The sequence below is a fragment of the Ammospiza caudacuta genome, chromosome 21 (assembly GCF_027887145.1).
Source record: "Ammospiza caudacuta isolate bAmmCau1 chromosome 21, bAmmCau1.pri, whole genome shotgun sequence".
NCBI classification, from domain to species: domain Eukaryota; kingdom Metazoa; phylum Chordata; class Aves; order Passeriformes; family Passerellidae; genus Ammospiza; species Ammospiza caudacuta.
The window spans coordinates 11513770-11540289 of record NC_080613.1 but is presented as its reverse complement, the minus strand read 5'-3'; the positions used below and the strand labels follow the sequence as shown (position 1 = coordinate 11540289).

Sequence of the window (26520 nt, the reverse complement as noted above, 5' to 3'; positions counted from 1 at the left end):
TTTTGCCTCCAAGTTGAAACAAGGTATTGCAGATGTTTCCACAAAGAGAGGAGAGGCGCTGGGCAGGAGAAGGCTTCTCAGTGCAGGGGGCTGGCTCTACATCACTTCCACCTGCCCCCTACTCCAGACACCAATCCACTGCAGATGGACAGCACAGGCTGTACAGACGAGAAAAGAGAGGTGTACAGCTCCCATTCACCCTAGGCTGTCCTGCATGGATCTCTCTCTCCCTAGCACCTGCCAATCCTTTTTCTATTTCCTTCTGGGAGGCTTTCTCCTGAAGGAAGAAAGGATCTAATCTCATTTTGCTCCAAGAACTGCAACACACCAGCTGCCACAATTGAGATGCTCTTTCTCAGGTAAAGCAAAATCCAAACTTGAATGCAGACCATTTTGCCCCAATTCCTCTGATTTTCTTGCAGTTTTTCCAGATGGGAGAACAAAAGTAAGTGGTGCATTTCCCTGTCAGAGTTGTTTCTTAGGAATTAAAATGACTGCAACACCTACTGGATTATTATTTTATATTATTACATATATGAATAAGAATATGCATATGAGTGTATATCTGGGCTATATGGGGGATGCTAAATTTAAATAGCAATCAAATACTTACCTCTCCCTCACCTTCTTCCATTTGCCTAGCATCAAACTGTCATGTATCATTGGAAGTTGGGCTGTTAGAAGCACCTTATGACAGAAGTGCTTGAGGGGGAGCTGTGTTCTGCCTCTGATATCCTGGGAAAAATCTCCAATAAATCAGTCTCCTCTGAACTGGGATGTAACAATAAGGAGGAAAAACTTAAGTTCTGCCCTCTACTAAAATTCATAAACTTTACAGGCTCTGGGTCTGAAAATAATATGATGAAGCAGACTGGATCTAGTAACACTGCCAGAAATGAGCAAAGCACAGGGTGAAAGAAACCAGAAATCCTGCTCACTAATACAATGGACAGTTGGGGGGGGAGGGCGGGGGGGGGAATCAAACATGCTCTGTCTACCTACCCTTGCCTGAGTTTGAACTCTGTCATTCATGAATCATGTACAAATGGAAGCTTGAAGGGCAAGAAGTGGTGCTGGGCTGACAGACAGGAAGAGTACTGGAATGTGATCCAGGCTGTGTAGCCTCTCTCTGCCACTGGCCTCAGCTGACTTTGGGCTTTTGATTCCCAGTGCCTCAGTTTTCCCATCTACACAGTAAATTCTGCTCTTCATAGAGGGCTACTAGCAGGGAGGATGAGGGGAGCTGTCTACACTTAGGTAAATATGGTTTTGCTGGTTCATTTTATCTAAAATAGAAATACAATATGATAAGGGAAAGGCATCCGAAATTTACTGAGGACAGAGGTGAGGCAGGCCGGGGCAGTGAGGCAAGAACTTTTCCATCCCAACCCCAGACTTTTGGAAAGTAGCTTATCTGCGAAATAACTTGAGACTCAGCCAGGCCCCAGACCTGAGAGCAGCCAGTGGGCAAGTACAGAGGTGGAGCCTGCACTGAGGCTGTTTGTTAGATATAAAATGCTTGGATGGGTCAGTGCTGACCACAGCACCCGGGAAGTGGCTGAGGGGAGCTGTGCAGAGCAGCACTGGCCATGGGGACAGTGGCCCCAGTCCTTTTGGTACTGCTCAGCCTAAGAGTGACTATTTGTGATGCTGAGGACACATGCTCAGGTGAGTAAACCACAAACCTTACTGCCGTCTCAGACAGCCTGTTTCATCTCTCCTGATAAGAGAAAGAGGTTGGGAAGGGAGAGGGGAGGGGGGAGAAGTAGCATATGTTTTTTTTTTCCTTCTATGCTTTTTTAAATTCGGCTGCCAGTGGGAGGAGAGTAAGGGGAGGCTGAAGTCTCAGCAGCAGCTGTTTAAGAAAGCTACTGGCTCCAATTAGTGATGTAACATCGTTCCCTGACCAGTGGGGTGTCTAGGAACAGACAGTCTTCGGTGAAGTTTTCCCCCCCAGTTTGGATTTTTTTCAGTAGGGCCTCCATGCAGTTACCAAAGGATACAGAACAAGACAAAGGATCAGTCTGGGGATGCTGCGCAGCACAGCGTTCTCACTGTATTCCCCAAGAAGGCCTGGGGCAATTTCAAACAGGCCTGCCATCAGGAAATTCAGAAGAACTCTTACCCTTACTGCCCACAGATCCACCAGTGTCACTTAGTCTGCTATGAATACCCCATTGGGGCACCTCTCAGTTTATGTTTTATTAACTACAGTATATTTGTCATGCATGCAATGTCATATTTATCAGCCTCCTCTCCTATTGAACTCCCCTGAAGCCAGAGAGATGCAGAGTCTGGCTCCTCTAATATGTGAGATCCTCACTGCCATCTGTCAATCCATTCAACACCCTGATACTTCCATACTCAGTGCTTTTGATTATACTGTTCCTCAACTTCAAATTATTTGGATTCCTCTCCAAGACATTTCAGAGCCTTAATAATCTTCACAAAGACTGTCTTCATTTCTCAGAGGTGAGAATAGTGGGACTGCGTGATGCTGACCGACTTGCCATTCTTCAAGGATGTCCAGGGATCCCAGGTGTCTCTGGCCCAAAAGGAGAAGCAGGTCTCCCAGGAACAAAAGGTGAGGCCCTCAAAACCAGTGATGAGCACTGTGAGATGAGATGGTTTTGTTCCTTTGCATAGGAGAAGCAAGCTGAGGCTGGAGCAGTAGCTGGCCTGGCACTGGCTGCTGTGAGGAACTGGAGAACTGGAGACAAAAACACCCCAATTAAACATATGCTGGTACACATGGAGTGACCTGTTTCTTCCTTAAGTCCTGTCACAAATCTGATGTGATCTTGGGGTGTGAAGTATCTTATTCATTTCTTCTACAGAAAATCATCCATTTATTTTTTGGGTCTGTATTCAAGAGTCTGGGTGGGAGGGAGGCTGAAATGCTCCTGCCTGTTTTTTTGGGGAACAGTGTGGGAAATGTACTGGCAACCTCTATTCCGGGGAGCAAGGGAGATGGGGCTCCTTCAGAGCTTTCATAGCCAACTCACAAAGAAGGTCAATCATGTCAGCTGAGCGAGATGACCTACCATAGCAAAATCCATAGACTGGCTCGACGATGTATCAAAGCTCATAAGAATTTATATGTGAACTGCAAATTTAGACTTTGAATGGCAGTACCAGTGTAGTAAGGCTTCAATAGAAAAACAGGAGTAAGGTAAAAGAGTAAAACCAGGTTACAAGACTGAATCTTATTACGTCAGCTCCCCCATTTCTGTGAAAGGCAAGGCCCAGTTGCCCAGGCTTCTGTGACTCCCCACTCTGGTCAGTTTGTAAGATGCACATAAAAAATGAGTCTCTTTGCAGGAGAAACGGGAGACCAGGGATTCCCTGGGAAAGCAGGACCACCTGGTGCAAAAGGTAATGTACAACATATGCAGCTCTAATCTGTAAATGTCCCCAAGCTCAGGACATATATTAGGAGATTGGGTCTACAGAGATGAACTGCAGGACTGGCCATAGGCTAAGAAACGGTGCTGAAGTAGCATAGGAAAAGCCTGATTTGGGGTATGGCTCTTGCATGGAGTGAACACCAGAAACAGTGTCCTTGAGTGTCCGGGACCACAACACAGAAGAAGATACCACTCTTCTCATAATTTCTCATTGACCCTAAAATCAGACCTCTCCCCATTCCCCATTCCTACCCTAACCTGCCCCCAGCACAGCAAGCCTGCCCAAATGCCTCCCAGCCCTGAGGAGCTTTGGAGCTCTCCATGGAGCTTCAGCCCAGAGGCCTGATGCAGAGGCACTATGCTGAGTGCTTGTTCTGCCAATTGACATGGGCAATTTAAAGAACATACCAGTGGAAAGAATGGTCTTATTTTACTATGAATATAGAGGTAACACAAAAGTTAAATAATACATTCAATAAAACTATATGCTTGGCTTTGGCAACAAGGAAAAAATTAGCAAGGTAATGCACCTAATCATTACTATACAAGAGGCAGGATAGTGATTTAGAAGGATACATCACTAATTGCCTAAATACTTTAACATCATCCAGTCACTGGGGAGCCCTGTTTCACAGGAAGGGCAACCCTTCCTGGCAACTGGGGAAATCCTACATGCTGTAGGAGATCCCATAGGTGAGGTCTCTGGATTTCCCCTGAAAGGGAGTCCAGTGTTTACAGGCCTAAATCAGCAAGCCAAAGTGACTTGATTTTATTTTTAACTCAGGAATGCCCAAATCTGATGGCATGCTTTCCACTTAGCCAGGGCCAGTGCTCAGCCAGAGCCCAGGTCTTGGCTGGGAGGGTTTTCCCCTAAAATACCTTACAAACAAGCCTCTCAGTTGGAAAAGTTTCTTAAAATGATACATTTCTTGCAGATAGCTACAGAAGGTTACAAACAGTTAGCATAAGCATCTTTGTCATCTATTTTTAGGTAAATAATACTGATGGTGTTAGTCACACAATATTCACGATTCATCTTGTAAGTCTACTCTGGCTCAGCCCTGCTGCTCAGGCCTAGGCATATCATTGCTTTCAGCAGCCTTCAGCCTTCCACTCGGTGTGCAGTGCCCACTTGACCACAAGAATGAGATCAAACAATGGCACAGGATGAGGTTTCCTTTGTAATGGGATGAACCCCTGAAGAGGACAATGTCTATTGAGAAACTGGCTTTCACTGCCCAGGCCTGCTTAGGACCTTCAGCAGGAATGTGCTGCAAATACTGGAAAAGTGTCTCTACTAAAGGATCCAGCTGCTAGCACAAGGGAACTTGTGTAGGGACTGAGCAGCACTGACTAACTAAAGGGAAGACGTCCCTTTTTACGTGCTGAATATGAAGCTATTTCCTGGCCAAAAGCACCCAAGACTTGAACTGAAATGCCAGCAGGAGATGGACAAAACCACTGAAAACCCTGACAAACCCTATTGATCAAAATCTTTTAAGTGCCTGACTGTAAAGAGAAAGCCCCCACAAAAAAATCACTGAAATGGAACTGTGAAGCCCCATACATTCCAAGAGATGGAGAAGCAGCTGTCTCTCCGCTATATCCTGCTCTTCTTGCTGTTCCTGGGAGATACTGCTGATCAAGAGAACAGCCAGGCTGAGGCAGCAGCACCACCTGGGACACTCCTCCAAGCACTGTAGCTTTGCACCTCTTGACAGCCTCTCTTGTACATTTGAGACATATTGAGGGGCTGGAGCAGCCATTTGTAGAGGCACAGTAATTCATTTGCATTGGATAGTCTGTGATGAGCATTTTCCTCTCATATTTTGTAGGAGCAGCTGGAGAGCCTGGCTTCCCAGGACTGAAAGGTAAATCACGCTGTGCTGAATTTATCATGTGAGCTACTTTGTAAACTTCTACCCTGTGCTGTTCTCCTACATCAGATGAGAGCAGTTACAGAGACTGGATGGGGCTGTTTGCTGACAGTTATACCTCATCGTAGGCTCTGCCCTGGTGCAGGTGCTGTGGGTAGTCCTGCTCCCAAACCAGATGTTCAGTAACAGGTGCTGTTCTCAACTCAGGCAGCTGGTGCTGCCACCTGGCACCATCAGCTGCAGAAGCCACAGGGCTGAGGGACCAGCCAGATTTGCACAGAGCTCTTAATATTCTCATGCTATGGCAAAATGCAGAGGCTCAAAAGAAATTCAGTTGCTGCTAGTGCCAGAGGAACATGTCTCTACCAGCACTAGCAATAAGGTATTAGGGAAACATGGTTTTTTTCCCTTATGCCATCATCCTGCATGTGATGGCCACAGGCACCCACCACTGAGCACAAATCTGCACTGTGGCCTCCCCCTCTAGAATTTGGCTGGCAATCACGGGGTCCAACACCACTGGTCTGGCAGATGGTTCTAGTGCTCCAGTTGTCACTGCTGCTCCCAAACCACTGGCTGAAGCCCTGTACCAGCAGCAGCCATTCCCCTGATGGGACTTACGACTTGCCTTTCCAAGGTGCATTGCTTCCTCCTTCCCACATTCACCCACTCCTATCCCACATGTCCTAGCCCAGTGGGATTCACTGGCACAAACTGCTGGTAGACAGCTCCATGGGCTGCACAGCAGCAAGCAGAGCAGCTGGGTCCAATAGGGACACGTCCTGTGTCAGTCTCACCATTTGGACCTCTAAGCCCTAAAACAGATGCCAGCAGGAACTACATCATGCCGGGTCCAACAGGCCAAGAGAGGCAAGGCTGCCACTCCTTGTGATTAAATTGATATTGGCTTCCCACCTGCCTCTCTGTGCTTTCCTAGGTCTGTGCAGATAGGCTGGTGGGTCTCCTCTGGTGGGCCTGGCAGCAGCCAGGACAGCTTATACTGAGCAACCCTTCCTGCCTGCTTTCTCTATGCCTTTCATTTGCTTGGTGCAGATGAGCCAAGCACTTCCTGTAACATAACAGCTTTCCAGTGCAGCAGGATTTGTCTTGGCACATCTCAAGTACTGGGGAAGGGGAATGCTGGGTGTGGAAGGTGGAGAGCAACTGATGGTGTTGTTTATCCAACAGGAACAAAAGGAGAGCCTGGATTTCCAGAAATATGGGGTAAGTTTCATCCTAGGTCTTCACGACACTGGTCAGCTCTGCAGAGTGGATGGTGGTGGACTACCTGCACCAGAAGTCAGGACAGGATAGGAATAGAAATGAGTTCAGAGTGACATTGAAGAATGGAATAAGGAAATATCACTGTTATCTTTGCGTCTCACAAACACATGCAGCTTCTGTGGGTCTACTCTGTACTCCAGCCATGCTGGGAAAGTCAGGTCCTCTAAGCACTACTTAAATGTCCTGTCCTCCATGTGTCCTGGAGGAGGTCGATTTTTCAGAGACTTGGTGTCCTGATTTCTAAGATGAAACCACTGTAAACACCTGTATGGACATGTGGCTACTTCAAAGGCAATTATACTCCTGCACTTGCAGTGACACCTTTGGTACTTGCGGAGTTCATACGTGTGATAGTGCTCAGACTAACTTATTCACTGGAAGAAAAAAAGAAAAATAAAAGAAACAATTTTCAGTTGCCCCATCTGGCTCTGTCTCCATGAACTAAAGTTCAAGGACAGCTACAACCCACTCTGGCTACAGCTGGGTGCTCTAGGGCCACAATAAAGGCTCAGACAGATCAGAGCTGCTGTAACACCTAACAGATTGGGATGCCACTGAACTGGTTCCTTGCTGCCCCAGACACTTCTCTGGGCATGTAAAAGATTTGACTAATAGGAAGGAAAAGGCCAAGTCCAGGACCATCTCCCTCCTAGGAGACCAGGGTACCCTGCCTGGTACAGCTGTGTACACATGTATCACACACAGCACACTGGGACACATGCACCACCAGCACCACCATCTCTGATCATCCTCCCAGGCTTTCCCTAAAACAACTACTGACGCAGCTGTAGGTTAGGATGTCTGACAGGGACAATTCAGTCTCCTGTGAATCTGAACTTCTGTCAGCAGGTATGGTTTTGGGGAGGGAAAAAAGTATACATAAGATGCATATATATGCGCACACACACACACGTATATATATATATAAAGATACATATTCAAAAGCACTTTGTTTCTTGGGGAGACCTCAGTGTGGCCTTCTAGTACTTAGGGGGTGCTTATAAAAAAGCTGGAGAGTGATTTTTTTGCAAGGACAGTGATAGGACACTGTCACTGTGTGATTTACAGAACGATTTACAGCTAAAAGAGGAGAGATTTAGATTAGATATTAGGAGATGATTCTTTACTCAGAAGGTGGTAAGACCTTAGCACAGGTTGGCCAGAGAAGCTGCGGCTGCCCATCCCTGGAAGCGTCCAAGGCCAGGTTTGGATGAGATTTGGAGCAACCTAGTGGAAGATGTCCCCGCTCATGGTAGGGGGGGCAATGAGATGAGCTTTAATGTTCCTTCCAACCCAAACCGTGGGTGATTCTATGATGCAATCCATAAAGGATGAGCTGAACACTGTTCACTGCCTCACAGGGAACACTGTCCTGTGTGACTAATTTATTTGCTGTCCACTGCCCACCCACTCTCTGTGCCCTGCATACATTCTGGAGCTGGGACAAATTTCTGGATCATGAGTTTGTCATCTTTTTCAGTGCAGCTCCATCATACAGATCATTGCAGATGAGAGGAGTCTCAGCACCTTAGACCATCTTTTTTTGAAGGTGCCCATCTCCCTGGCAACATATGGGCCCAGAAGCCATGGCAGAGTTTGGCTCCCAGCAGCTCTGCATTAAGGTCCTGCAGTACAAAGAGCCAGATAGGTGGTGAAGGGCTCAAAGGCTCAAGGCTGGTGTGCTCCTGTGAAGAGTAAATACATTATAACTCTTTGCACTTGATCTGTTTGATTTGCACAGAACCGGAGAACTGCCAAGAACTGTTGGCCAAAGGGAAGATTTTCAGTGGCTGGTACACAATCTACCCCCAAGACTGCAATGCCACCACCGTCTTCTGTGACATGGACACGGATGGTGGGGGATGGATTGTGAGTAGGATGAGGAGAGGGAGGTTTACATGTTCCTATAGAGATTCTTGTTAAGGCTGCAAAGGATGGCTCAAAAATAGAAACACAGCTGAAGTTCACACCTGCAAGCCAGAGTGAATCCCTCTGGACACAGGGGATTCCCCCAAGACTTGTCTCTGGAAGCAGGCTGGGAGCCACAGACCCACTCCCTGATTAAATCAGCAAATCATTTCCTTTTCATTTCCAAGGGCATATGGAAGAGATCATTGAGCAAGGGATTCTTGTGGGGTTTGCTCCCCAGACACCTACAAGAGTGTCCTGATGCAGGGGAAGCATTCACCATGGTGGGTGTGTCCCCCAGGCACTGTGGATGCTTTTGAGTGAGGGATGGGCTGGTGGGGCTGAGGGTCTCTTTCAGGTTTTTCAGAGGCGCTGGGATGGGTCAGTGAACTTCTTGCGAGATTGGGATTCATACAAACGAGGCTTTGGCAACCAGCTGACGGAGTTCTGGATGGGGAATGACAACATCCACTTCCTCACCTCTCTGGGTAAGGTCTGCCTCTGTCCCAGGCTGGGGCCATGAGAGTCCAACCCCTATACCAAATTGGGTCATTGCAGACCTCTGAGTTTCTCATATTCATCTGAGGTCCCCACTGTTAATCCCAAGCAGGATGCAGGCTCTTGCAGCCTACTGCACACTGGAAACTGCACTCTAAAAAAAAGCAAAACTAGAAATCAGGGAAGAGAATGAACTAGCTGCATGATCTACCCTGGAGACAGGCCAACATATCTTCCTACTTGGACTGTTTGTGATGGCATCATCTGGTCCACACACAACCTCGGAGTTACAGCTGTGTGCAGGACCCCTGCCCATGACCACCCAATATCATATCTGAAAAGGTGCTTCCCTAGAAAACCATCAAAGGTATAGGAGGCTCTGCAGGAATTTTAAGGAAATCAAAATGTCTCAAGTAGTGGCAGCTCCTCTTAAGTTAGCTCACAGCACCTTAAACCCTCCACTCTGAAATCCAGTGGCATACTCACCATCTGCCCTGCACCACTGCTGTCCATCTTCTCTTCTAGGACCCTGTGAACTCCGTGTTGACCTCAGAGACTTTGAGAACAACTACTATTTTGCCAAGTATGCTTCATTCAGAGTTTTAGGAGAGTCAGAGAAATACAGACTGATTCTAGGAGACTTCCTTGGTGGAAACGCTGGTAAGTTTGAGGCAGCTCACTGGGAAAGTCTGTTTCCTAGAGCATTTCAGAAGTGTTCAGCTGCTATGCAGAGACGTATCATGCACACTCCTTGTATCAGCTACATTTTGGGTCAGTTTTTTAAAACTGGCCATGGTACCTCAGGTACTGAGTGACCTCTGGGTACAGGGATGGAGGGGGACATGCATCACCTGAAGAAATGTGACTCAGAGCATTACCTTCAAGCCCAGCCCTATGGTTTAACTGCAAATGAGCCTGGTCCTGGGCAGCACCCCATCCGAATGACCTTTCCAAGAGCTCTGCATCAGCCAGGTCAAGGTCTGCTTTTGGTTACATTGGCAGGAGACATTTGCCCAGGTGGTCTAACATTTCCAGGGCTGGGGTGCTGTTCAATACCTGCGGCATCAGCACTCCATCCTCTTAATACCCGATTTTTATTATTTTTTTTTAAGTAAACAAATCTTCAAAATTCAATATCCATCATTCAGGAATGAGTGAAACCAACACCTGAGAGAGCAGTGCTCTAGGTTTATGTGGCTGTGCACACTGCAACCCTGTCTGGTAATTCAGACCTGTGTATCTGCAGAGAACCTGAGCATTCCAAGAGAAGTGACATCTGTGTACCTGTGAAAAGAATCTGGCCCACTTGATTCACAGGCATAGATAAATTCTCCATGTGTTTTAGCAGAGCTAAGGATACTTTTGTCCAAGACAAGGAGGAAAGAGAGCAAGAGAGCAGCAAGATTTATACAACCTGCCTTGCACCTGGCAAGGGCCACTGGTGCCCAGCAGGGGTGCACAGACACATCAGTGTCCTGTTTGTGATCCCTACTGCAGTAACCATGAACGTGTGTTCTCTGCAGGGGACTCCTTATCGTACCACAGGGACATGCCATTTTCAACAACAGATCACGACAATGACATGAGTTCCTTTAACTGTGCCACAGAATATAAGGGAGCGTGGTGGTACAATGACTGCCATTACTCCAACCTGAACGGGATGTACTGGATGGGTGCACATGGGAGCTATGCTGATGGCATCAACTGGAAGACAGGCAAAGAATACCATTACTCCTATAAGCAAACAGAAATGAAGTTCAGGCCAGTTTAACATGGTAACAGGGTGCCTGACTAGGTCCAAGAGGTGCCACTCACCCACCAACAGAAGACACAAAACAATGTTGCTTGGGGACAAAAATGGACCAGAAAGAGTATTACAGGTTGTCCCTTCTGCCTAGAGCAGGATTTTTGAAGCCAGAAGCGGTACTGGTTTGAGCTTCCGTAAGCACCAGATCCTGACCCTCTCCCACCCTGAGTACCTTCAGCAGCCCCACTGATGCAGACTGAGCCCAAGTACCTTCTTCTGAAAAGTGTGTTATCTTGATTTAAAGACCAGGTGATGAGTGGAGCCAGTGCACCTCAGTAAAGCTCTCTGATATTACTACCCTAAATGGTAATTACTGCTAATCTCCAGTATAATCCATGTATATGAAGACTCCAATTTGCATGCAGCCTCTTTCTATTGGACCCAAGAGCCATCCAAAAGGCACTGAATTCCTGACCTGTCCCACTCTCCCCGCAGGCTGTGATGGAGCCACAACATAGAACAGCATGGAAAAGACTGAGCTTCCAGCACAGTGTGTAGGAATCCACGAAATCAGAGGGTTTTGGGAAAGCTGCAAAAGGCAGGCCTCAGAGACAGCAGAACTGTGATTAGAGCTAAGCAGTAGCCATGAGATAGGTCAGCAGAAAAATTATTTAAAAAGTAGAAAAGCAAGGACAAATAGAACAATGGTCTGTGTATTAACGCTTGTCTAGAATAACTCCCTAAGCTACAGAAAAGTTTATCTAGCAAGATATTAGGAAGTTTGAAGCTTAATAATGGAGCTCTGTGCATTGTGTTTTAATGCTTACAAGTAGGTATTGTATTCAAAATAAGCAAGCATTGTTTTAACCAAAGGTACGTGTACTTATAGGTTGGATAGAACTACTGTCAATGAGCTTTTGCTTTGTGTGATTGGTCAAAAAACTTCTAAAGTTGTAACACTAAGTTCTTGGTCTGCTGCTTGGGATGTGAGCTGCTGGCATCTTCCTACTGTCATAACCATGTAATGAGATTGATGCTGAAAAATAAAACAGCTCAAGGCACGGTCCACAGCAGTCCCGTCCCGTTTGTGATTTGTACACATACCCCTGGCCAGCGATACAGTGCTGTCAGCACTACCAGTTTCCCATTTCTTTCCCAACATGTTCCAGGACCTCAGGTGGGACCCCAGCTCCTGGAACCAGAGCAGAGTTGCTCAGCACTTCCCACCAGGACACAGCTGCAGCTGGGCCCAGAGCAAGCTTTAGCCATTCTTCCAGGGCATGTTTCTAGATCTCATTAGTTGCTGTGGACCAAGAGCTGTATGCAAAACAGTCTGTTCAGCATCATGTGTCGTACCAAGACACTATAGCAGTGTCAAGCCTTGCACATGTTCATCATGTACAGTGCCAGTACCTTCCACTTCATCTTGTTTCCAGCAGCGTTTGAGAGTGGCCTATCTGCTGGTGAGTGGACACAGTTCACCTGGTTCATGTATTATATTTGACTATCAGCAGAACTGGGTCTCTTCTTCTTGCACTTATGCTGCTGGACACCTCGCCACAGCTGACAGAGGAGAGCCAAGCGCTAACTCTTCACTGCAGGGATAAACAGAGACAGCAGAAATAGAGTATTTCTTTGTGTTATGTTTTTAATGATCCCAGGTTTATTTCACTGTATATTGCACAGATATGTAGGAAGGGCAGCTCCAGCCCTACAAGACAGAATCCAAACCTTGTGGGTGAGAAAAGTGAGAAGGTCACTCAGCCTGCCACAGCAGGTCAACAGTGCGCTAAGAAATAAACCTGAGGGTTTGCATCTCCCCACTCACTCCTGTCTCAGTTTACTTCTTTTCAGTTACACAAGAAAGAGTGTGTCTGAGCAGAGAAGTGCACACTGAAAGCCCCATAGTTACTTCTCCCTCTCCAGGAGGGAGCTCTGTCTTGTTTTTCTGCTACTCCCAATAAGATTCACATGCCCTCACCAGTACCAAGGTCCAAGAATATTCTGCTGTATCTCACCCATCTGCTGCTGATGCTGTCTTCCAGGAGTAGCTTCTCAGACGTGCAAGGTACTACCAGAGACTACTCTGCAGAGATATATAAGCAGGTGCTGATATACTCCGCTATACACTAGCTAAAAGTGCTAAATACCCTTTCTCTGCTCGCCTCTAGCTTCTCCTCTTACTACACAGAAATCTTCAATGTTTAAATTTTGCTTGTAAAGGACACTGATGAGACTTTAAACAGACTACTTACTACACAGAAATAAAAGAACTACTAGTAGATAAAATACAGTGCACGATAAAGGTAACTGTATTACATCCAGTGAAGAAATAGTACACATTAAGATTCAGTGTCATTTACCACTAAATGGATGGAGTGTTGAGGGTTTCTTGCAGGACAAAGGATATATATGCACAATCCAGTCTTCGTAGAAACTGAGTAAGGTCACAATGCCCTTGAAGAACACGAAAGAAGAACACACTCAGCGGCAGACAGTTCAGCATGTAAAGGCAGACAAGAAAATCGCAGTGAGACTCATGAAGATGAAACACTAACTAAAATTAACTGAAAGCTTAAAACACATGCACAGAAGGATTTAACCAATCATGTATTAGCTTGAGGCGTGAAAAATAGAACACAGTATAAATATAGCTTGCTTTCTGCAATAAATCGGCTTCACATAATCACATTGATCACGGTGTGATGTCCCTTTCCTGATCCTCCGCAATAATGGAGTACACATCAAATTCTTCCTCTCAATTCCCAGGAAAGTAACCATGGAATTTGTGTCCAAACTCCACAGAAGTTCCTGCATGTTTCCAGAAACTTCCAAGAAGTTTCTACCTCCACGAAAATTTGTGTAGCTTTTATAGTTGTAAAAGTAGTGTCTTCAGTCAAGAATTTCTAGCTTATCTCCCCACATTTGTTCTCACATCCAGTTGTTTATTGGGAGTTCTGCTTCTGGTGCCAGAGAGAGAAATAACACTTCTCTGTGCAGTATAGCCCCAGCTTCCTGCTGAGCAGTGCAGTCACATCACTCCTCAGTGAACTGCCACATCACTGTTGCAGAGCCTTCAAACCTGACCTCCTGAAGAATCTTTTCGGGAGGCTGGTGCTGTAACACCACTTTGTGCAGTTTTTGACAAGCCTGCACATGGATTTATGTTACCGCTTGGTCACGTGGCTGGCACAAACCTGCATGATGCCTCCCAAACACAAGGCTCAGTGCTGTGCCACTACCAGCTCCCTGCACTCCACAGGAACATGGTTTCTCTGTCCCTCCAGTGCCATCATGCTGAGCTCTGGCTCAAGGCAGCAGCTAGCATGGCCCCAGAAACATCCACCCAGCACTTTACAGGAACAGCAACAGCAAAAGACAAGGTCAAACTTTTCTCCTGATGTCCACCATGCCAAACCAAAGTTTCTCTCAGACATTGCGGCCTTTCTCATCATAATCTCACTGAAAGTGAAAGAAGTTGATAATAGGTAACTCATGTAAGCATGAGTTAACTATTAAGAGTTAGCAAATATTAAGCACAAGCCTAAGAAGCAGGACACACCTTAGCCTTGTCAAGATAAGACACAGAATGCACCTTGTCAAGGTAAGAGGAACAAAACCTATTAACAGCAGAAAACACTGAACCAGCCAGCAAAGGACGTGCATGCTTCAGAAAGAAAGCTTAAAAGTGCAAAGTGAAGAAGACTACCAGCCTTCATCAGAACAACCACTGAGGAAGACTCGGAGCCTTCTTCAGCGTGACCAACAGAGTACACTGTGCTTGCATGTCACATATGCTAATGATATTAATGATTTTTGAGAATAATTTGTATCACCACTTCAATCCCAAGGAATGTAATGAGTATGCATGAAATTTAGCCATATATTGTGCTGTGTGAAAGTGCTGGGTGTGTTAGGAGGAGCACTCCCCCACGTACCCAGTGCCAAATAAAGCAAATACCCACCTCACTGAGTCAGTGTCTGAGGGGACTCAGCTCAGCATTGGAGTGAATCAAAACAAGAGAACTGTCCCACAGTGTTCTCCTGGGCTACATGAATTCTGCAACCCTGAAGAAATCCAGCTGTTGCTTGAAGGCATGGCCTCACCTTCCTCTGCTTCATCGGCCCCTGCCTTCTCTCCTGGGCTGGCACAGGCCTCTGCACGGACTCCCTTGTGAGCCAGACCCGAAGACCAATCCCTCATTAAATTAATTCAACGGAAGAAAAGCATAGCTCCTTCTCAGCTGGCTCAGCTTCCTGGGCCTGCTTTTCACGCAACGGCACGAACCTGTGCCTGGGAGGGACTACAACAAACACCTGATGGGGGAGGAGAGGCCCCCTTCTCCTAGTTCTGACCTGAGCGTACACGGGATGGAGTGGCCAGGTAACCTTTACCAGAAGTACAAATTACAGAACTAACTTTCCATATCTGCTGCCTTTTTAGTCTCTGCAGTACGCAGTGGCGCGGGCCCCTCCACCCCCAGGAGAGTAAGGAGGAGGAGGCGGCCCGGCCCAGCCCAGCCCGCTGAGCAGTGAAGCCGCCGAGTCGAGCCGCCATAACAGGCCCGCGGCGCTCGCGTGGTCACGTGAAGGGACGCTGAGTCACCGCATGATCCCGAAGCGGTGGGTCACGTGACCGGTGTCTGTGCGGCCGCGCTCGCTGCGCGGCGCAGGCGGAGCGGCTGCCATGGAGTCGGTGCTGCTGCTCTCGGCCCTGCTCCTGCTGCTCCCGCCGCTGCCGTCGGCCCGCGCCGCTCCCGGTGGGTGTTTCGGGCCGGACCCTTCTGCCTGTCACCCCTGCTCCTCGGGCCGGACCCGGCTGCCGGAGTTCCTCCTTCCTCAGCCAGAGCCCCGGCCCTCCCGTGAACAGGACCCTCTACTAGCTTTCCCAGGCCCTGGGCAGGACTCCGAACTAGTCTCGCTGGGCCGGAGCCCTCAGCCAGCCTGGGGAGCACCGAGAGGGTGCTCCGAGCTCCCCGGGTCCCAGTTCCCAGGCTGGGTTGTGCCGTACCGGGTGACCTCGCCTGTTGTCGGTTTCCCCTATGCTGATGATGCCCCCTCCAGCTGCCCGGGTCGTGTGGCCCGGCCTGGAGGAGCGGCTCTTTCCGCAGGTGCGGGACCACTTCAGCTTCGAGACCTGCGGCAACGAGACCTTTCCGCAGCGGTACCTGGTGTCGGGTAAGTCCCGTGGGTGCTGTGGCTTCGGGGTGGATTCCTTTCTGCTAAAGTTTTGACTGCCTCTGTTCGGATGTAAAGCAGGAGCTAGAACACTGGGCAGCCAAGAGTCAGTGTTAGCCACGGGCCAACCCTGTACGAGCCAGGCATTCCCCAGCATTGTCTATATCCTCCTTTTCTTTTTAATCCACTTTTTACAAAGGCATCTACCTATAGAACAAGGGGGCCTGGCTTTAAATTGAGAGTAGGCCTAGACTGCACATTAGAAAGGAATTCTTCCCTGTGAGGGTGGGGGAGGCCCTGGCACAGATTATGTAGAGGAGCTGTGGCTACCCCATCCCTAGAAGTGTCCAAGGCCAGGTTGGACAGGGTTTGGAGCACCCTGGGGTAGTGGAAGATGTCCCTGCCCGTGGCAGAGGGGTGGAACTGGATGAGCTTTAAGCTCCTTTCCAGCACAAACCGGTCTGGAATTTACTCCTTGCCTTCTGTTCTGGCTGCATGGTGCAAAAGGGATTGTGGGGACTGACATCTCTGGAGCAAGAGTAGGCTAGAAGCAGGAACTGTGTTAAGCTTGCACCAGAGCTGGCTCTGTGTGTGTGTCTTCAGTTGACGCTGGCATCTCTTACAAGTGCATGTAATTGAGTGTTCTGAATGTGTCAGGAAAAACAAATAGTGACTGAAATGTTGCACTCTGTACTGATCATTTTTAGGAGTAAAGGAGTAAAATGCAAATCACTAACCGAACCCTCTTGGGTTAGTGGTTTGCACTATTTAAACTTGTGCAACTGTAGATAGCTTAATCCATGTGAAACAATGAGCACTGCCAACAAGGAGCCAGCCATGTCTCATTTTTGGGTCACTGACAGTAAAAGAGAAAAGGCCTTTTTAAACAGCATGTGACTAAAAATACAGCAATTTCCATAACCAGTGTCCCATGTTTTTCAACCCTGCCTATGCAGAGGAATTGGGGAGCAAATTGCAGGGAGAGAAGAAGGGCGGACTTGGGAATAGCAGCAGACGTGAGCACTGCCCAGCTTAGTGCCCACTTGCTGCTGTCTCCCAGCTGCGTTGGGTCTTCAGATGCTCCAGCTTGCCTTCACATTGCCTGCTGCTCTGCAGCTTGTCCAGCACCTCTGCCAAGTTGTGTGTTTCACCAGGCATGAATTCATGGATCAGTTCAACCCAAAGATACAGATACACCACTGCATTTTGAGAGCATACCCAAGGCTGCGATTTCACTAATTGGGTGGCCCTTTTTGAACAGAATGTTGGAATTACATGGTTTAAAGCATTGTGCAACTTCTATTTGTTTTCTTTTAAAGTGTTATGTTTTATCTATGAGTCCTGGGCAGAGCTGAATAGGATTTGTGAGGAGTAAAATATTATCAGTGCAGTTCTGCTGGTTTATAGAGAGTTTCTTACTCAAAATTCCCGTGATTCCATTTCCCTGTACTGTTTTTTTGTACAATATGAGACTTTTCAGATTATCAGCAAGAAAACAAAAACTAATTTCACAACAGGGAATCTGATACTCTTGAGTTTAGCTAACAATTCCCCAGGATTTCAGTCAGAAAATAGGTACATTTCTAAGAAGCCCATCTGGTTTGGTTTTGGTTCCTGTGATGGTTGTTTACTCCAGGAGCCATGAAGCACATGAGGAGAAGAGCCAGAGGAAAGAGAACACAGAGCACTCCAGTTACCTACCCAGCATCCAAAGCAAATGCATCGCAGTCAGTTGGCCTCTTTGTTAATGAAGAGGAGCAGTTTCACTAATGAGAGGTTTCAAATCCCATTTCAAGCCAAATCTGGCTTTGTCAGTTCTGTGCCGAGAATGCCAAGAATTAAATTTGGGCCTCTCTGTTCATGAAAACAGCCTCATGTGACAGCAACATCCATGGGAAGACACACAACTGTTGTGCAGGGTCTCTTTCAATGATGTGTTGAAATCAACACTTAACTGATGGTCTGAGGTTTGTCATTGAAGAATACTATTTATTATCCCTCCTAATTCCTGTGCAGTTTATCACTAAGCTAAAATCAAATGTTTGTTAAAGTCAGCAAGCATTAGAGCAACTGTTTGTTAGATAAGCCAGTGTTAGCATCACAGCTCAGCTTGTCCTGCCAGACTCAATTTGCATTCAGTTATAAAGTCATCTGAGGATGAAGCACATTATTTTCATATATCATCATATATATACGCACACACATATGCATGTGTGTTACATATATAACATATATCAGCATATCCTGGGCTCCTCTCCACAGTGTGGGCAGCAGGTGTGTGGGGGGATTCTGTCCCTCTGCTCAGGCAGAGGGAGGCAATTCTACCGGGACCCCGCTGGTAGAACTGCCTCCAGGCCCAGGGACCTCAGCACAAGAAGGATGTGGAGCTGCTGGAGTGAGTCCAGAGGAAGCCCCAGTGATGATCATAGAGCTTATGTAGCAGAGCATCTCACCCTCTCCCAAGAGCTTATCTGTCGTTTGTTAGCCAGTCAGATAATTCAAACAGGACAAGCTGTGTTATTGTGTTTTGGGCGCATAGGTTCACACTGGTCTGGTATTTCCCAACTGCCAATAGATACCTTACTGTTGACATGGGATCTGACAAGATAAGCTGGATTTTGACTGACTGATAGCTGTTCACTTTATAACTATAGAAGTCACCCCAAACTTTCACAAAGCAGAAATCTGCTAAAATATATATATTTTCTGGAAATGTGTGGAGTTTCCCTGTCGCAGAATGAGGCCTTTGTCGGGGATGAGCCGTTTGTCGGTGAGGGGAGACTCAGACACTCAATATGAGTGATGGCAGGTTCCATTTATTGAAGAGAGCATCAGACACTTATACAGCAAGTAATAAGCTTATGAATATTCTGTAAGCCAAGCGATCTATTGGTTAAACTATACCATCAACTCTTCCTCATTCCTTTGGGCCTACATTCCCTATTTCCCACGTCTGTCCGCTTGTTATCATATCCAGCTAGGCCCAAGGACACACTATCTTGCGCTATCTTGCAGGTGCAGGACTTGGAATTAGCCACGGCCTTGTACTTTTCCAGTCTCTAGTCAGCTAAATTCCCAACATTTCCCCTGTTTTCTTTTGGAAGAAGCAAAGTTCTATGGGCTAACTGTGTCACACTCTTTGCAACACAAGAATAGGCAATTCTAACAACTATTACATTACAAGCAGTATTCTCAACTAGCAAGGTTTCTCTCTTATGAGGGATCTAAGCCAGGGAGACAAACTGAAAAGGCTATCGCTATTTATAGGATATGCTATACGACAGATACAAAAAAGATTCTGTGTGCTACAAGGCTCAAACAAAACTCAGGTGTGCCAGTACAACCTACAAAAATAAGCTAAAGGAGCAACATGTGCGCAGGTTTCATCTGTGTTGATTGTCTGGTAAGTTTGCTTTCCTTCTTCAAACAGCAGATATACTTCAAACAGGAATGGCTCTACTCACAAATGCTTCTGATTGTCTCTTTTAACTAAAGTTTCTCTGATGTTCACGACAACACCTTGCACACAAGTCATAATAAACGCCTATCATAAAAGCATAAATCTATCTAACTTCACTTAATAGAAATTAAACTGAACAGCACTTAAACCTGTCGCAGACATTTTTTCATAGAAATCCTTTCTTTGGGATTTGTTCATCTTCTGGGAAGCTGAGGCCCCAGAAGAAGAATGTAAACAATTGTTATCGGCTGGTGTGGACTGTAACAGGTGCAGTGGTGATTGGGCTTCTGTGAGTGTTTGGATTTGCTGACCACTTACAGGAGAGTTTGTCCTTGCTTTCTGCTGGACACAGAACTTTGTTATTCATTCTTTTCTATGCTATTCTTAGCTTAGCAGCCTCTGCAACTTCTCTCCTTATTCTTTTTAGTATAGTTATAATGTATTATATATCATATATCAATAAATCCAGCCTTCTGATCATCAACTAAGATTCTTGTTCAAGATCAGCATTCTCAACGGGTTGGGGGGTTGTTTTTCGGGAATTGTCCCATGGAGGCTGCCATCTCTGCCGCCTCTCTTGCGCCCTAGTGGTGGGGGGCAGGTGCATCCCAAGAGCTCTGCCTTTGGTCCCCAGCCCAGTGGGAGCGATGCCATGGGGCGGATGGAAGACACACCTGATGCATTTGCATTGCAGGGGAAGAGGGCACAGATGGAGGAGACCGTAGCTGGTTTGCTGTGGGAAACAAACATCTCCAGACCCCAGATGGAATTTCTGGGGAAGGCTTCTGTTCCCTCACTGCTGCTGGCATGCCTCAGTGGTTTTGGGAAAAGGAAGCATGTCACCACCTGTGCTGCCATTGTACTGGCAGCAGGGTGCAGGCCTGTGGGAATGCAGAGCCTGTTTCATGGGTTTGGCCTGGCCTTTTGGGCTCAGAAAGTTTCTGGGCTAGGGCCATCACTTGGCCTCCTGATGTTTCTGGGGGTTGTGATTTCTCCTACCAGTCCTGGCCCCCCTTTGTGGGCCAGTTTTGGGGTTCCTGGTCTATTGAAGTGAAGGGCAGACGACCATCCTTTAATGCATCGAACTCTGATTTATTGATCGATCAGTCACTTTAAATAATAGTGTTAATGAACTTCATGCATATTCCAAAATCCAAGTTCACGATAGGCTAACAGAGAAAACTCTAGCCACTCCTTTTGTTTTACGATACCTATAATTGTTTATTAAAAACAGAACCAGTGTTCCCACTGTGATATGAAAGGTTCCCAAAACTTCCATATCTGTTCCCAGGGTGCCATCTTTTCCCAGAGAGGGTGTTTTGCTTGTTATGGGAAGACTGTCTGAGAACCTTATTGTTTATAAAGTGATGCATGAGAGAGCCTAATTGTTTATAGAAATCAAGCCTGGGAACTGCTTTTGGAACTGCTTTGCAACTACCTTTTACTGTTCTCTCAACTGTATGCCTTCGTGACCTTTTTCTTTAAGCCATGCTTGAACTAAACTCTCCACATCTCCCCCGTCTTTTTCTTTTTGAGAAAGGAGGTTAGTTTGCCAGGTTTTCTCTATCATCCTACTAACCATTTTTTGGATACAACTACAGAAACAAGGTAAAATAAGTAAAAGCAATAAGAGTACACCTAATATCCCTATAGCATATATTACAAGGTTTCTTAGCCATGGTCCCAATCCTAAACTTTTAAGCCACTCATCAATTCCCAATCCTTCTTCTTCCTTAAGGCTGTTAAGCCCTAGCCGTAGCTCCTTTAACTTAGCATGAATAGATACAGAATGATCAGATAAATTCATGCAACACATCCCTTCAAACTCTTCACACCCATGGCCTTGTGCTAGCAGTAAGAAATCTATGGCAGCTCTATTTTGTAAAACAGCGTGATTAACACTCTGTACATCTGCAGTTAACATATCTAATATCTGTGATGTCTTATTCAATTCACCCTTAGCCCAACACCCTATTTGCTTTGCTAAAGTCATTGCTTTGCTTGCAGCACCCCATGGTAGGAGAGCTGAAACCATCACTTGTTTAAATTTACTCCAGAACCATGGATCTCCTATTTGACTACAGTCTAAGCTATGTAAGCTGCGCCTTTGCCTGCTTGTCTTATGACTTAGTTGCATTAATACAGATATATTAGGGTGGAATAATGATAACTTGCCTAAATAACAAGGTCCACCCTGCGGCTGGGCTGGTATTCCATTCCAGGCTCTATCTCCACAAATTAGAAATATCCCTGTGGGTAATTTCTTAGGTGTCATGATACTAGAGCCTTTACATTGGTTATAAAGCTGTTTGGACACTATGTCTGGGCTTAGAGATGAATCCAGAGTAGCCCATGTCTGTTTATGTTGATTCATCTTTTGAGAATTAATCACAGCTAAACCACCCACCGTTGGAAGTGCTGGTCATGCTAGCATTTGCGCTTCCGAAAAGAACTAACTCCTCAGGTGGGGAATGCAAAGGAGTATTAAGTGACTGAATTAGCAGGCATTGGCGGTAGCCGTCACTCTGACTGGCAGTATACCCTTTTTGTGCGGGCAATTTAATATTTACCATATTGCGCATACATAAGGCACGGTTATTAATAAGACTGCAGAATTCTTGAGGAGACCATACTGGAAGCCCTACCAAACACGTTCAAAATGGATTAGTAACTCCTCCAAGGCTGAGACAAAGCGATGACTGATTAATCTGTCTAGCAAGTGTTATCCATACATTATCTCTAGGTTGACTAAAATGTGTTACCTTTAATTCTTCAGCTACCACTACACCAAGCAATATAACAAAAGTAAACCTCATTTTTCTGTTTTTACTTTGACCTTCTTTTTCTTATCAGTTTTTAACCTTGCTGTTCCCGATACCTGAAGACCACACCTTTGTAACCTTCTAATGTAGTTATCTAATGCCTGATTGGGATCTCCTCTTATAGGCCCTACAACAGAATGTTGTGTTAAAGGTACCAGTTTTCTACACCTTACAGAGGCTATATATGATGCACTTTGAGCTTTAACTCTTTTCAAAATACACTGTACCTCCCACCGATAATAGGCCAAGATTTTCTGCTCATGAGATTCATAAAGGTCTAAAGCTGAGGCAGTGTTTAGCCCTGTCTCATTCCGTAGTGCCCACTCCCAATTATGTTCCCAGGTATGTCTATAATTACAGGTGTTACACCATAAATGAAAAAGTGACAACTGATCCACCCAAAAGGTCTTATCACAACCCCCACAACACAGTGCAACCCAAGCAGCACAATTTGGGCTGTGACATTCAAGGCAGCTCTCTTTTGCCAGTCCTTTTATATGGAAAGATGATAATGTCAATCGGTTCCCTGGTCGTCTGGCAACGGCGTGTTATGGCCCTGTCGATCGCCTTTGAGTGTCCCTTCAGTTGAAGCAGTAGTGGTCTCAGGATCAGGAGCAGCTTCTTCTCCAGACGGTCCTTGTCCTCTTCCGTGAGTTGTTCCACCAATCACTGCATCAAGAACAGGTTTAGTCCACTTGGCAGGTACCCACAATGCTCCTGTAGGGGTGGAAATACAAAGATATCCCCTTCCCCAGAACAGGACCTTAGCAGGATCCTTCCATAACCCTGTCTTGGGATCTCGGTATTTTACCCATACTTCTTTTTTCTGTTCACCAATCTCTTGTGGCTTATAGTGTAGTCCTGCTGGGGGTTGCCCTACATCTCCAAACACACACAAATGATTAATCCCAAATAAACTTTTCAATAATCTTGCCTGGGGGTCAGTTACTTCCTCATGCTTGGCTAAATACTTCTTTAAGGTACCATGTGCCCTTTCAATGATGGCCTGCCCTGTTGGGGAATTTGGGATACCTGTAACATGTTCAATTCCCCAATTCCTTAAGAATTTCTCTATCCTTTGACTGATACAGGCAGAACCATTATCTGTTTTAATTCTTTTTGGTGTACTCATCACTGCAAAGCAACTGTACAAATGTCTTTCCACATGTATAGCTCTTTCTCCTGTCTGAGCTGTTGCCCATATTTGCTATAAGTATCAACGGACACATGTACATACTTTCGTCTGCCAAAGCTAGGGACATGTGTAACGTCCATTTGCCATAATTCATTGGTTTGCAGGCCTCGTGGGTTTACTCCTAGGCCTAAACCACTTCCCCCATTATGGTGACTACAAATCGGGCAAGCCCTCACAATAGCTTTTGCTTCTGAGAGTGTTATCTTAAATTCTCTGCTTAAGCCTTTTGCATTTTGGTGAAACGTTGAGTGGGCTTCTCGAGCCAATTGGTGACTTGACAGAGGTGTGCTTTGGGTAATGCTGACCAATCTATCTGCCCTATCATTTCCTTCACCTAAACCAACATCCCATTTGTGACTTCTAATATGAATTACAGCGTAAGCATGTTCCCTGGATCTTGTAGCTCTCTTTAACTGCAATAATAGTTCATATAGTCTTTGATTTTGCACCTCTTTTATGGAAAGGTCTTCAATTCTTGCTACAACTCCTGCTACATACAGAGAGTCTGTAACAACATTCAAAGGTTCCTTAAATTGTGCCATTGCCCATACCACTGCTAACAGTTCCATGGTTTGTAGGCTGTCCACTGCTTCTGCTTGCAGAATATGATGCTTCCATACTCCCTTTTCTTGCCAGGTTATTGCAGCAGTTCTTGATTTCCTGCCAGTGTCTGTAAATGCAGTAATGGCACCTGAGATAGGAGAATTCTCTCGCTTTGGACGAGTTATCCAGTCCCAGTCCCCTATCCATTGAATCAAAGCTGGTCGAAGCTGGTGTGTTTCAATAGGGCAACATGCACCCAAGAGAGCTTCCTGCATTTCCTCTGAATTAGTCAAATACCAGTCCAAGGTATCCTTTTTCATTGGTATCTTGATGGCAGCTGGTTCTGCCCCAGCCACCTGCAACATCCTTTCTCTGCCCTTCTTTATCAGATCCGCTAACATTTCAATTTTTTGAAAAAGAGTCTTACTTTGCTGCAGTGGGGAGGAGATCCATTCTAATATCCGTGTTTCCCCCGTTTCTTGTTTGCTTTGCATAAGTGCTCCCAAAAGATACTATGGGCCCTTCCAAATGGTCAGATCTATGGGTAAGTCTGGATCCCTTCGATGAACATGTCCATGCATAACGCAGTCCATAATTTGCTGAATGACCCGCTGTTGTTTGTCAGTAATACACACCGGATGAGTTGGGTCAGTCCCTTTCAACAGTGGACGCAACTCATCGAGCAGTTCATTGGGTATTCCCACCATTGGTTTTAACCACTGTAAATCACCCAAGAATTTTTGAGCGTCATTTAAGGTGTTAATTTTGTTTTTAATTGCAGCTTTTGAGGTTTGACAATTTGTTCTGTCATAGACCATCCCAGGTATTTCCAGGGAGCAGTTGTTTGGATCTTCTCAGGAGCTACTACTAGAGAATATTGGGCTAGTGTGGTTCTTATTTCCTGGACTTGTTGTTGTGTGAAAGGTATCGGCTGAGCAAACAATACATCATCCATGTAATGATATATGACTGTATTAGGCCATTGCTTTCTAAAAGGTTGCAAAGCTGCACTGACATAAAGCTGACACAAGGTGGGGCTGTTGCGCATGCCCTGCGGAAGAACTGTCCATTCAAACCTCTGATCAGGTGCTTCTTTATTATCGCAGGTAATGTGAAGGCAAACCGTCGCATATCCTGCAGGTGGAGGGTGATAGTAAAAAAGCAGTCCTTTAGGTCAATAATCAGCAAAGGCCAATCCATCGGGATCATGGCTGGGTTAGGTAATCCAGGTTGTAATGAGCCCATAGGTTCCATTTGTTCGTTAACAGCACGCAATTCATGGAGCAGCCTGTATTTCCCTGACTTCTTTTTAATTACAAAAATTGGAGTATTCCAGGGACTGGTAGATAAACGCAAGTGTCCCTGTTGAAGCTGTTCTGAGACGAGCTGATGTGCGTGTTGAAGACTTTCCCCTTTCAAAGGCCATTGCTTAACCCATACCAGGGTGTCAGCAATCCAGGTGATGGGAATTGGGAAAGTCCAAGCAATGGCTTTTACTCCAAAGGGTGTTCATTTGTCAAAACCACCCCTAGCTGAGCCATAATGTCCCGACCTATAAGGCATTGAACAGTAGGTAGTAACTGTACTGCTGAAAAGCTTGCTGTAAGCTGTTTCCCGTCGATGTAAACTTGGAGGGGGGGCGAGCGGCTAGCCAGGGTAAATCCTCCGACCCCGGATACTGCAGTGGCTGCCGGCTGTAAGGGCCAATTATGAGGCCAGCAATTAGGACTAATAATGCTGGAATCTGCTCCAGTATCCAGCAGACCTGAAAATGACCTTTTTTGTCCTTTGAATTCTACTTCTACCTTTTTCTTGGGTCTCTCGGCAAGATTTAAAGTTAACAAAGTAAGCCCTCCTGTGGAACCAAAAGCACTTTCTTTCCTCTCTTGACTTTTTATGGGTTGTATCCATTTAGTCATTTGCTCAAGCGGTACCAGCTGAGCAAATGACTAAATGTCCCTTATTTATTTGAAGAGGAGGAAAAGGGGTGTAAGCCATTACCATAATCTCTCCCGTGTAATCCGCGTCAATAACGCCAGGTAAAACAAACAGTCCCAACATAGATGCAGAAGATCTTCCAAATAGCAGAGCACCCACTGCTTTGTTCTGTATAATAATAGGTCCTTGAACCCCTGTTGGGATTTTTTGCGGGTGCAGAGTCATCAATGTCACGTCTACTGCTGCTGCCAGGTCCATGCCGAGGCTTCCTGCTGTGGCGGGTTGGAGGCTCCCGGCTGCGGCGGGTTGGAGGCTCCCTGCTGCGGAGGGTTGAAGGCACAGGGGGGTGTTGTTGTTGTTGCAGCAGCGACTTGTGTCTGGGCGCAGCCGCTGCAGGAATACGCGCTCCTGGGGAAGTTTCCCGACTGCCATTTACAAGCGCCCGTGTTATGATTGTCCATACGGCATTTCTGGCACCAGACTCCGACAGCCTGGCATTCCCGGCGTACGTGGCCCGTGCCTCCGCATCGGTAGCATTTCATGCGAGCCCCTTTATTTGATGCTGCGAATGCGGCTGACGCTTGAAGAGGTGCAAGAGCGGCTAACACCTGACTCTGAGAGGACTTTGCCTGTTCTTGCAAGCCTATTCCTAACTGTTTGATC

At 46.3% G+C, this 26520-nt stretch overlaps 2 protein-coding genes across 2 annotated transcripts in view; both read left to right on the top strand.

Annotated features, from left to right (window-relative positions):
- Positions 1-1589: 1589 nt before the first annotated feature.
- LOC131566867 (ficolin-1-like) lies at positions 1590-10745 on the top strand. Its single transcript, XM_058818312.1, has 9 exons — positions 1590-1668; positions 2453-2584; positions 3322-3375; positions 5243-5278; positions 6473-6508; positions 8310-8437; positions 8823-8964; positions 9500-9634; positions 10498-10745. Exons 1-9 carry the CDS (start codon positions 1590-1592, stop codon positions 10743-10745), a joined length of 990 nt encoding a protein of 329 aa, XP_058674295.1.
- A 4628-nt stretch (positions 10746-15373) lies between these two features.
- The window catches only part of DPP7 (dipeptidyl peptidase 7), a 44962-nt gene continuing 33815 nt past the window's right edge, over positions 15374-26520 (top strand). The window contains exons 1-2 of the mRNA XM_058818365.1: positions 15374-15481; positions 15786-15899. Coding sequence (XP_058674348.1) covers positions 15409-15481; positions 15786-15899 — 187 coding nt within the window. The 5' untranslated portion in view covers positions 15374-15408. The remainder of the gene's footprint in view (positions 15482-15785; positions 15900-26520) is intronic.

What these genes read in the sequence shown, in the direction of transcription:
- LOC131566867 (XM_058818312.1), top strand. Translation starts at nt 1,590, where the DNA reads ATGGGGACAGTGGCCCCAGTCCTTTTGGTACTGCTCAGCCTAAGAGTG. An exon ending in TGCTGAGGACACATGCTCAG is followed by an intron (nt 1,669 to 2,452) that starts GTGAGTAAACCA and finishes ATCTTCACAAAG; the next exon opens with ACTGTCTTCATTTCTCAGAG. An exon ending in CCACTTCCTCACCTCTCTGG is followed by an intron (nt 8,965 to 9,499) that starts GTAAGGTCTGCC and finishes CTTCTCTTCTAG; the next exon opens with GACCCTGTGAACTCCGTGTT.